Below are 12,705 nucleotides of genomic sequence, written 5' to 3'. Positions count from 1 at the left end.
ACTTAATTGTGTTAAGTGTTAAGTGACAGATGGGTGTGCCTCGTGCATTTTCTGAGCATGTTTATTTGAATGTCGAATCAATCGATTGTGTCCCGGCTTGGATCATTGGAACTCACATATTACACTCCTATTTATCTGTATCACAATTTCAACAACTCTCTGGTCTGTAACTGAGTGGACAAATGGAACCACATGGACACTTACAGTTCTGTAACTCTGAGAGTGGACAAATGGACATAGGGCTCACACCCTATGCTTGCTCGTCCCCACATTCACACACGCACACACACGCACACACACGCGCACACGCGCACACACACACACACACACACACACACACACACACACACACACACACACACACACACACAGACACACAGACACACAGACACACAGACACACACACACACACACACACACACACACACACACACACACACACACACACACACACACACACACACACACACACTCGAACACAAGTATCACCATGTCTCAGTCCCTCATGTTATGTTTGTTTAGGTCTGCTCTAGGCTGTCACATCCAGACGGTTACTATGGCAGCAGGGGAATGGAGGAGTAAGGGAAGGGTGAGATGCAGCACTCTTGGAAGTGTGGTTGGGTGGGTGGGTGGGGTGTGTGGGGGAGGTGAAGGAGGGATCTGGCTCTGAGCTGTGTGTGTGAGATTAAACGTGGGCATCGTTTAAAAACGCCGAAGCCAAAAGAGAGAGGGATGAAAAGGAAATCAGGAAAGCAAGATATATCATCACAACATCAAAGATTCACAAAGAGATGAGTTGAAGCCTATTTGTAAGCAATTTCAAAACGAAACTGTGTTGTGCAAGACTGTGACATTTATGAGACAAAACATTGCGCATCAAATTAGAAAAGGGCGCATATTTCCGCAAGGCTGGGTTGAATAGCCAGGTCTGTGTAAGTCGTCGGTTGGGGGCGTGAAGGAGTGCAAGGGGGATGTTAGCATTTCTACGACACACAGTGCAACATTTTGCATATGTGGTGCCTCCTATGGGCAGAACTGAAAGTGCTTTTGGAGGTGTGTCTCTATACACAGTAGGGTAGGCCCATCAACATTCAATTCCAATTTGGGGTTGAATTGATTCTGCGTTCATGATATGTGGTGTTTTTTGTAAGAAATAGGTCCCGCCCACTAATCTTTTAAGCCTTTGAAGAATACTTTCCATTACTGTCTATAATCTTCTCAGCATTACGTTTATTTCCTAGACCTTTCAGGAGACCACTGGTTTTCATGCATTTCAGCATGATATGAAAATCAACTTGCAGGAACGGAAACTTTCTTTTATTTAACTTTTTGGGTCCAAGTTACAGTACATTATAATTTTGTTGTAGCTGAATTGGCAAGATTCTGAAAAACAATGTCCTTAGTTTGTTCATATAATGTGCAATGAAACATTGCACTGATCAAGACCCAATTCACTCTGATTTAATTCATACAGAAATACTATTGTTTTAAAATGTGTAGCACATGGGCATAGACACTATGGTACATTAGGAGTCCACTATAGTATGCATTGTAGTTTTTAGGTCTATGTGTGTCTGGTAATATTCTTGACCCGCTCACTTTGTACTGTATGTCCTCGGCAAAAGTTGAATTCAAAATGGACAAAAATGTCCATCACAGGTTGACCCCTGATTGCTCACGTTGCAACATCTGTAACGTCATTGTGATTTACGTCATTTTGGCTTAAATAAAGGTATTACTACATGGTTGCATCAGCCATGCCGTGGCTGCCATCGTTTGTTGACATTATAGGCGCACTGGGTCGCTTCCTCAACCAAACATGAGGTTGATATAGTTGATGTCATGTGACCCCACTTTAGTTTCTACTGAGTCATGGTGAGCTTACAAAAAGAGAAGGGGGGGGGGCAGAGAGGGAGAGGAAGAGAGGAAGAGAGGAAGGTGAAATTGAGGTCAGGACAGCCACAGCGGAGCGGGGGTGGGGTTCATAGACATGTACAGAAGACCCACTGCTTTTATTAATTTATTAATATAATTTCTGGTGGCTCTGGTTCTCAATGTCGGATCCGGAGACCACCAGCGGTCCAAATGGACCCTTTTCAGGTCTGCAACACAGAGAGTGCACAATGGTGATATTACAATCTACACTGTACTATCACAGTGTTAATCTAACTCTGAGAGTGTAAAAATGGAACCAAATGGATCCATTTGGTTCCATTTGTACACTCTCAGAGTTACAGACCCATAAGGGTGGGCCCCAGGTTGAAAAACAGTGGTCTAATTGGTCAAATGTATATGTCTGTCTGTTTTAGAGAGTGACAGTGATATTTGGTTAGAAGTTTAGAAGGTCAATGCTCCACCATTGCTGGATACAGAATCAACAGAGTCATTAATGATTCATATATATTATGTTGAATCTGAGAAGTGGGAAATTGGTTATCTTAAAATAAACATTTCAAAAAATAAACGCCTGCTGTATATTTGACACTCAATATTCCTAATGTGTGAGGCCAGACTCACAGTAAACAAGACGCTTCGTTGCCCTGACAGAAGATTAATTTATAATATCTCTCCATCTCTTTGGACAGCCCTGATTATTGACTTCTCCTAAATGCCACATAAATCTCAACAGGCTGCATTGCAAAAATGTAAAGGCCTGCTGGCAAAGGAGCTAAAAAATGCATTAACAGTGAGTGGACAAAAGTATGTGGTCATGTTCTGAATTTCATGCTATGACTGAGTTAATTTAAATAGTGCAGAAGAGTTTTTTTTCTCCTTGCCTCTGGGGGTACCACCTCCTTTTTTGTGTAGAAACAGGAGCTCAGTTTGACTCCTCCCCTTTCTTAGTCCACTTCCTGTGTTTATTCCTAGTAACAGCAACACTGCATGTTTAAGGCATGAGATGTTTAGTGCTGAGAGATTAACATTGAGTTAACACACACAACTCTCTCTCACACACACACACACACACACACACACACACACACACACACACACACACACACACACACACACACACACACACGAGAGAGAGATCAGCCTCTGTTGAATTGAATGAATGGATTAACCACTGGTTCACGTACATACATACAAACGATTATGAATGAAATAACCATTGATTCACGCACACACACACACGCACACGCACACACACACACACACACACACACACACACACACACACACACACACACACACACACACACACACACACACACACACACACACACACACACACACACACACGCACACAAACAAACAAACAAGCACACTAGAGGTGGTCCAAGGGCAGCAGATCACCTGAGGATCCGTTCAGGCCTCCCAGTGTCTCATATAACCTCCAACAATACATTGTGTCCTGTCAGCATGACGCCTCTCTCTGCACACTGTCACAATGTGTCACAATGTGTCACATCAGCACAGTGGACTGGTGCTATAGGCCAGTGGTCTTCAAACAATGTCAATGACCCCCTAACTGATATGTATTTGGCCGAGGACCCCCCCCCCCCCATTGGAAAAGGTTTTGCCATGCAGGGACCCCCAGAATAGGATTTTTTTTTTTAAAGGAGTAGTTCACCCAAAAAATTACTTATTTTCTATCAATTACACACCCCATGAAGCCTTGAATTCATGGATTTATTTTTGTTTTTGTGGCATTCCTAAGACAATAATTTGATGACCGTGTGTATTTCCGGTAGGAGACACAAATAATCTACTTTGTGTCTCCTACCGGATACATTAGCCGGCAGGAGACGGGAATCAAATTATTAGCTTAGGAATGCGACAAAAACAAAAAAGAATCCATGGATTCAAGGCTTCATAGGGTGTACAATTGATAGAAAATAAGTCATTTTTTGGGTGAACTCCTCCTTTAAGTATCACAATTATTCAACATTTTTTAAATGTTATTAAAAGAAAAAAGAATAGCCAACGTGTATTAATGTATCAGTGGTTAAAATTATTGTGATGCTATATTAACTCATTTTGCTGTCCCCCCCAAGGACCCCTGCAGGGTCACCAGACCCCACTTTGAGAACCACTGCTATTCACCTGTTTCCTAGGCTGTGTGTTTTCCACTCGATTTCATTGGATATCATTGGTCATCTGACCAGTTTCATTGGATTTCATTGGATCAAATCGACAGGAAGTGGAAAGCACACAGCCTTAGGAAACAGGTGAATAGGCCAGCCTTCCCAACCTCTAGTCCCCCCCCCACACTTGGAATTGTACGCATTACATTTAGTTTGACTCGGTTTCGCAGATAAATATTGTGAAAATAGCTAGCCGAACTACAAGCTTGTAAATCAGCTATTTTCACAATGTTTGCCTCTTTCTTAGGTAGTTGACAATTTGGTCTTAAAAGTCATTAAATTGTAACTTTAGAAATGTGCAGATGCCCTGTATAGGCTAATGTACACTTATACTGTAGGCCTATGTCGGTTTGTTTACGGTTTGAGTGAGAAAACAATGTTGCACATTATAAGCAAATCATCTGGGGACCCCTCCCCTAAAATAATTTGGAGACCCCCCCTTGGTGTCCCGAACCCCAGTTTGGGAACCACTGTTTTAGACCAGGGCCGTGTTCTTGAAAATCGCAAAAGCGTTCACCCAGCCCGCCCGTCTGACCACTTAACTGGCCGTCGTGTTAAGTTGCTGCTGTCCACTGAGTGGCTCCACATGGAGCACTGAAATGAAGATTTATGCTTGAAGTAAATGGGATCTTAATGCCTCTTCTTCTCCCTAAGCACTGTGTATGTCCTGTAACATCACTGACTCCTCCTCTTAACCCAGTAAGGCCGGGAAAAGCGTCTTTGTCATTTTCGACATTGATATAGAAAGCTGCATTTATCAAGCGTGTCCACAATGTAAAACGAAGATTACAGAAAGGACTAATGATTTTTACTGTGGAAAATGCGAACAGATTAGAATATATTGAAATTGCAAATAACCGATTCGATAGATTCAGAATGGGTAATTTGCTTTCTACAAGACGGCTGAAATCCTGTTAGGTTGCAATGCAGACAAATTGGCAGCATTACGAAATACAGATGAGGCATCTTTCAAACAGATATTGCAAAACTTAATTTCGACAAAACATATCTTTTCGAATAAAGTGAAACTACAGCCAGACCAGAATGAAAGTAGAATACATACTACTGAAATGAATATTACTGACATTACTAACTAACATACAGTTATTAATATATTTCAAAATTAGTTAGAGGAACCTATCTCTTCTTTGTTTTTAAGCACTGCATAACAGAAAATACTTTTATTTCGTTTTTGTTTTCGTGTTTTATTTGGGCAAAATAAATTGTCAGAATATATATTTTTTCATATTGTTTTCTTTCAACAATGTATACAGAAGATGTTTTTTTTTAAATAAATGATCCTAAAAATAATTTAGTATGTATATATGTATATATACAAACAATTATATATATATATATATATTTATTTATTTTCTTTGGCTATTCAAAAAAAAAGCAGATCTAGCAGATCTAAAGTAGCAATTAAAAAATGTTCGCTTTAAAATAAGAATACATTCAAAGATTTGCACACATTTTCACTAATTTTCAAAAATAGCAGATCTACAAGCTCGTAGCACGTTACTCGTAGCGCGGCACGTGGCTGTTTAATGGCTTAAACTCCCAGTTGTGTTTCTGCTGAGCTGCATCGATTCTGGCCGCCCTGCATTCTAGGTCAAAGTCAGACAAGGCACATGATGGGTGCCTGGCCTATAGTTGGCTGGACAGGTGTAGGGTTACAATGTTGTATGTCATCTGACCAAAACACTGAGGCGGTAATACAATAACACAAATGACCACAAAACAAATATCCCAAACAATATTTTAGAAAAGTTAGGCTACTACAAACATTTACAGTATTGTCCGTTCACAAGCTATGCTTTAGAAAGGGGCAGAGAGAGAGAGAGAGAGTGTTGTGGTAAGCAGATAGCTGGTTAGCAATAATCATTGAAACCACCAGGCCGAAAGGCATGGTCGAGACTATGTTTTGCACCCTGTCCGTCCGTCTGTCCGTCCGTCCGTCCGTCCGTCCGTCTGTCCGTCCGTCCGTCCGTCCGTCCGTCCGTCCGTCCGTCCGTCCGTCCGTCCGTCCGTCCGTGTGTGTGTGGTTCCATCTGTGGACAGCTAATCTCCAGCACCGTTGGCTTGATCGCAGTGAAACTGTGCACACACACTCCCTGGATGCCAGAGCACATGGGCCAGAGCACATGGGCCTGTTATAGCTCCATCAGGAGGCAGATTTGTGCTAAACTATTTTTTTGACAGTACTCCTATAGATTTTGTCCAAACATCAGGCAAATCGGTACACAGTATCTCTAGTCATTAAACGAAACTGGTCTTTCAGATTGTTCATATTCCATCCTGATTGGCTAAGCTAGGCTTCCAAAGTTTGCAGGAGTGCTTCGTTTTGAACAAAATGCCTCAAATCCTATAAACACAGCGTGCGATTTCCGTGAATTTTGCACACACATTCCCACTAGGCCAAAGAAGAAATGGCACCCTTTTAACATTGCCCTATTATAGCGCCAACAGGAGGCCGATTTTTTTAATCAGCCTCATGATGGAGCTATAACAGGCCGATTCCTGTTTTCGGAACGTTGCTGGCCCACAATAACCTATACCTGTCCTGCCGGAGACTGTCTCTGTCTGCCTGAAGTCATGGTGTGTCTGTTTGCAGGGTGTAATGGCAAAAGGTCCAGTAATAAGCTTTGATAAAATATTAAATTTGTGTGTCTGCTTTTCTCCTGTCTTTCTCTGCCTCTCTCGCCCTTATTCTGTCTCTCCTGACCCCCTTATCCATCCATCCTTCCTCTCCTCTCCTCTATTTCAACCTCCAGAATAAACAGGTAACAGGCTACCTGCTCTTCTCATTGGGTACTGCAGTCATCGGTTCGCTGCAGTTTGGATACAACACCGGGGTCATCAATGCCCCTGAACAGGTTAGACAACGCTTTGACTTTTACTCCACAATTACAGTTCAGATAAACCATTTTTGTCCATAGTTTTTTATCTTCTGTGAACCATTTTAACTTTTTTTTTGCGATTCAGCCAAATTGATATAGATATATATATAGATATATATATATATAGAGAGAGAGAGAGAGAGAGAGAGAGAGAGAGAGAGAGAGAGAGGGAAATATTTAAACAAATGAAAAAAAAATCTAAAATGTTTCACTTTTTTTATTTATTGATGACACGTATTATTGTGTGAATGTTCGAGGTTCAAGGTTGTACTTTGTTGTTACATCTTGTGTACAGGTACATGAAAGTAAAACTTACTTTTTGTTTGGCTTCCTTCAGTTGTTGATGAATTGGATAGGCCTAGATAGGACCACAATGGAAACAAGTCTCCATAGACTTTTGTGTTTTGTACCACCGTGCTCTTTACATTTCTGACTAATAAAGTATTCAACCAATCCTCTGCCCTCTGTTCATTCTCTTCCATCCTTCCCTTCCTTCCTCCCTCCTTCCCACACTCCCACATCCCATCCCCCCCCATCCTCTCTTTACCCTCCCACCCGCACGGACCCCATCTTCCTCCCATCCATCCTTTCCGTCCATTCCCTCTGCCTCCAGAAACTGTTGAACTTCTTCAACGCCACGTGGATGGAGCGTTACGGCGAGCCCATCACCCCGGGCGTCCAGACCGTGGTGTGGAGCGTCTCTGTGGCCATCTTCAGCGTGGGCGGCATGGTGGGCTCGTTCAGTGTGGGCGTCATGGCCAACACCTTTGGACGGTAAGGGAGAGAGAGAAACTTTGTAGTGTATAAAAGCAAAAAGAAAGGAAAGAAAAGTGGATGACCTATAGCAGTGGTTCCTCAATCTGAGAACCAGATTTTTTTTTTCTCCTTTGTTTTTAGAGTTATAATATATCTAGAGGGCGGACTGCCCCGCCCCCCCCCCCAGCTATTCATTTCAATGAAAGTTGCTCCCTGGCGTTTGAAGCAGAGCCATTCAAGGAGAGTTGCGTCATCTCCGTTCACTTCGTCGGGCCAGGTCCTCTACATACAGTAGCATTCTATTGGCGAATAGTGACAAAGCCCTAATCCGGAAGTTTGCGGAATGCACTGGAGTCTATGCTGCTGGGCATGCAGAGACAAATTCTAAGAACAACAAAGTCTGTTTCGGTAAGGTATTGTATTACCGCCAAGGATGATGATGTTTCCAGCCGACGGCTCTTCCTCCGACCGAGGAACAGCCTTATGGCCTCTTCATTGGTAATATAATACCTTGGAGCATGGATCCAGTGTGCCGACTTTGTTGTTCTTACTTAGTGATGGTGACATGAAGACATGTATTGATTGGCGATGTGATCGATTACAGGCTGTAGTGTGCTTAGTAAGAAGTAGAACCTGCGGAGCACGCTGTGTTAAGTCTTCTCCCGTTGTTGGTGTGAACAGACCGCCTGGTATAGACGTTTGTCGAGCATCTTTCTAGCCGGGGATCAATACAATTTTTGGTTTTCTGATGGAGCGGAAATAAGCCGGCCGGAATTACCCACAGCCGGAACCAAGGGAGCCGTGCACCTCCAAAATGATTCCCCTAGATTAAAATGTATTATGAATGAATTAATAGTTTGGTAATGTATAATCGTTTTGTTTCTTTTGGTATGATGATCGTTTGGTATATCTGTCTTTTATTCAAACTCGTAGCACGCCTAGCGAGACTAAAATTCCCTAACCGGATCACAGTTTTAGAATGAATAACAGGCTTTCCTCTGTGGTGGAAAGCCTGGTGACACAAGGTTATTCATCTTTCTAGTCCTCCCAGCTCCCCACTCTCAGCAACTGGTCCAAATCATAACGGTTGGTTAGGCTACTTCATTGATCGTGGCCGGGGTTTTGCCTGGACAGTGACCACCATTTGAAGTCATTGTGAGCTGTGACTCCATGATGCAATGCTTTTGTAGAAACAGTTGTTGAACTAGCGCAAGACTGCAGGATATCCTCACATGATCAATCAAGCAGATTCTAAGGACTACAAAATAAAATGTGCTCAAATTCCTGGCAGGAAAGTTCCTTCCATTGTGTACATTGCTAACAACAACTAATTAATTAACTTGAAAAAACATTTAATCCCTTTTAAAATGAACAGTCCTAGGTAGAAAGGCAGGTACTGGAGCAACTCAGATTAACCCTAAACCTAACTCTTTTTTACTAAGGTGCAAAGTACACTGAAACGTGACGTTTCAATGTATGTAACATTTTCATCAGTTCCTTCATCACCGATACATTCCCTTTTTACTTGCAGTAGCTACTTTTCTACTAAGCGTAACGTTGGGTAAGTGTTGTGAATGTTATAGTTAGCATGTGCTGTTTCATATAGTGTAGCATTTTCACAGTAGAATAGCACCAGCACAAGTATTGTAGCTCTATTGTTTGTTCCCTGGAGTTACTGTAGCTCTGCCTGGCAGTAGAGTGGGCTTCGAGAGACAGAAACACGTATTTGGAGACTTATTGGGTGGACTGGCAATGGTGTTAGGGACATGTTCACCATTGGTATTCACTGGTGAAAGAGAGAGAGTGAGCTCTCCAACAATGTATTGGGCAGATTCTCTCTCTCTCTCTCTCTCTCTCTCTCTCTCTCTCTCTCTCTCTCTCTCTCTCTCTCTCTCTCTCTTATACACACACACACACCCACACACACACACACACACACACACACACACACACACACACACACACACACACACACACACACACACACACACACACACACACACACACACACACACACAGTCAGATTGACGGTCCATTGTTCCTCCGCAATTAATGCATCATTAGGAAAGCAGCGTCGAACAAATTACTTAATTACATTATTACATTATAATTAACGTAATACTGTACATGATTTATACCACGACACGACACATGTGCAATAGCGGACATCAGTGCATGTCTCGAATGTTACCTCTTTTGAACGTCTACATTTCAGCCGTGGAGATCAGCTGATGAGCACCTCTCCGTTCTGCGAAGCTGACAGCAATATGTTAAACTGACTTCAGAAACCGTATGTTTTTGGGAAGTCTACAAAGAAATGTACTTACCATTAGCTTCTAGTTAGCTATATATGATTACAATAGTTTATAGGCTCATTGCGCAACGTCATAACTATTAACTAGCGTGCACTAACCACTTGAACCCTATTATCCCAATTCTGGGGGGAACATTCAGCAAAAGTAGCAGATCTATATGCTCACAATACATTGCGTTGCGATGCGTTGTGAGCTTGTAGATCTGCTATTTCCTGCGAAGATATTTAGTGCAGAGGGAAAACCGGAGGGTGTCTATAGCATAGTGCCCTTGGGAATCCGGTCAACTAAGTATGTAGGGTTTAAGTGGCTAGGGTCTGTCAACATAGCGTTACACTGGGGCTCCAGGGTACCTCACCACTACTGTTTCTCTGTTGTCTCTCTTCTTTTCGTCTCTCTTCTCTCTCTTTGTCTGTTACACAATCAAAGGAAATCATTTATAAAGAGAGTAGACTAAGACTACTCAATGTCCATGAAAAAGAAGCATATAAGCGTTTCGATGGACGTTACATTGAGTTGGGGCACTTTGAGTATACCTGGGTCAAGATTGGACAGATTTCCAAATGATACCAACAAGTCTCAGATCTCTTCTGTCTTTCAGAAGGATATCTGCTCTTGTTCGCAAGTATTGACCAGACGTAGATGAAACATTTTTACTGGCGTTGCTAAATGGATTGATATGGCCTTTTAAAGTGTCTGTGGTCCTCTTGTGTTTCCTGAATTTAGGTTGAGGTGATCTGTCAAAAAAGCTATTAACCTTAATGGAAGCAGGATCCTCTTTATACCTTCCGTTTAACATGGCCTTGGCTTGTTCTTCTTTCATGCCTCCATTTTGTTTTTAAATTATTTGTTATTGTTTTTCTAGCCTTTTCTGGATCAGGGCCCACTTGAAAATTTCGAAAGTGCTATCCATCCACTTTAAGGGTTATAGCAGCCAGATGGCTGCCGTGTTAAGCCATTAAAACTGGGAACGCATCTGTGTAACCACTTAAACCATTATTTTATTATACAAAAATAGCAGATACAAGATCTTGTAGATCTGCTATATTTGAAAAATCGTGAAGTATTGTGCAAATCTTTGAATATACATATTTTTAAAGCAAACATTTTAACTCAAATATTTGCTTCTGGGGGGGTGGGTGGGTTGGCCAAATACATATAATTTTAGAGGTCCTTGACATGAAAAAGTTTGAGAACCACTGCTATTATAGCAACATAAGTGTTTCAGAAAACTGTTAGGATTTAGAAGACATTTTGGAGAATCTGAACCTCAGGCCTTAATGGGTTAAGTGGTCAGATGGGGGGGCCGCGTGCATTTTTCAGAGCATGTTTATTTTAATGATCAATCAATTGATTGTGTTTTGGCTTGGATCAAGGGAACTAACGTATAGTATACTTTAAGTTCCTGTTATTTATCGTTATCACAATGAAAAGTAATTTTTCAGTTTAGTTCTTGATGCATTGGAAAGTCACCCAGTCGAGTTTGGAAATTGGACCAAATCAGATCAAAATGTAATCAAATCGGATCGGATCAGATCAAAGAAACAAGACAAATGATAGAAACAAAAGAGCACATGGTGTGTTCTCAGCTTTTGCCTGTTCTCAAAGCATTTGTGCTGCTGTGCACAGAGAATCCAAATCCTCCTGAAATGGACGGTTTCAAAGGCTTCTTGTGTATAGATTACACCATCTATTGTTGAAATCAGCTTTGAATGTCTCTCATGAACTCACACAGTAAGAGAGGGAGGGAGAGACAGACAGAGACGATGACCTATAGTGAATATCTATGAGTCAATGGACTATTAGCAGTGAGGAAATAGACTGACCTTCACATGAACATGGGTGGGTCAACCCAGTGAAGATCATTTGCAATACCAGCTACTGTAGTCATCAATAAGTTTAAAGTTCAGACTTAAAGTTCTACACAGTAATACATTGTTTTTTCACATAATTTCTGTAACCTGTGTGATGTGTCTATGGGTTTTATTTTCTCCTATTCATAAAGGTTTTATTTCATAAGAAATTCAGTGTAATGAATGAATGAATGAATCAATGAATCGATTAATCAATGAATCAATCGATCAATCGATCAATCAATCAATCAATCAATCAATCAATCAATCAATCAATCAATCAATCAATCAATAAAACAAAAAACAAAAATATTTATAAATCAATTCGTATTTTTTGATCTACAGTATCTAAGTTATCTTAGATTGATGTTCAGCAACCTGGCCTGTTAATCAGGTGTTTCTGAACCAGGGATGCTTTGGTCATGGGACGCAGTAACAGCCGTCCCACCAGTCTTTTGAGCAGGAGCACGCTCACGCACATGCATCGATTAAAATAACCCTTAAGTTCACACCTCAACAAAGTTTACAAAGGCTGCCGAATGCTGGGTGTCACACCAGGTGAATTAACATAGGAATGAGCCTAGATGCAAATCAATTGTCCATTTTGTGACCTGTAGTGTATGTGTTAAGCGACGTGTGACGTCTTTAAAATAGCGTCCGACCAGAGATAGATTCACCAATACAACACTGTTCTGAACCAACCAGTCAATCAGTAGGCTAATCACTTTTCTTTCTCTGTGTCAGACGTCGGTCCATGTTCTTGGTCAACATACTGGCTGTGATCGGTGGTCTGCTG

The 12,705-nt window shown here is 41.6% G+C and overlaps 1 protein-coding gene across 1 annotated transcript in view; it reads left to right on the top strand.

Moving 5' to 3' along the window:
- Nucleotides 1-556: 556 nt before the first annotated feature.
- The window catches only part of LOC308095473 (solute carrier family 2, facilitated glucose transporter member 1-like), a gene marked incomplete at both ends in the record, with an annotated part of 20,963 nt that continues 8,814 nt past the window's right edge, over nt 557-12,705 (top strand). The window contains 4 exons of the mRNA XM_080442531.1: nt 557-589; nt 6,863-6,964; nt 7,602-7,762; nt 12,654-12,705. The exon at nt 12,654-12,705 is cut by the window's right edge and continues 189 nt beyond it. Coding sequence (XP_080298657.1) covers nt 557-589; nt 6,863-6,964; nt 7,602-7,762; nt 12,654-12,705 — 348 coding nt within the window. The remainder of the gene's footprint in view (nt 590-6,862; nt 6,965-7,601; nt 7,763-12,653) is intronic.

The sequence above is a fragment of the Gymnoscopelus braueri genome (genome assembly GCF_963280865.1).
Source record: "Gymnoscopelus braueri genome assembly, chromosome: 11".
Taxonomy (NCBI): Eukaryota; Metazoa; Chordata; class Actinopteri; order Myctophiformes; family Myctophidae; genus Gymnoscopelus; species Gymnoscopelus braueri.
Note: the sequence above shows the minus strand (reverse complement) of the source record. Positions and strands in the feature narration are given on the sequence as shown.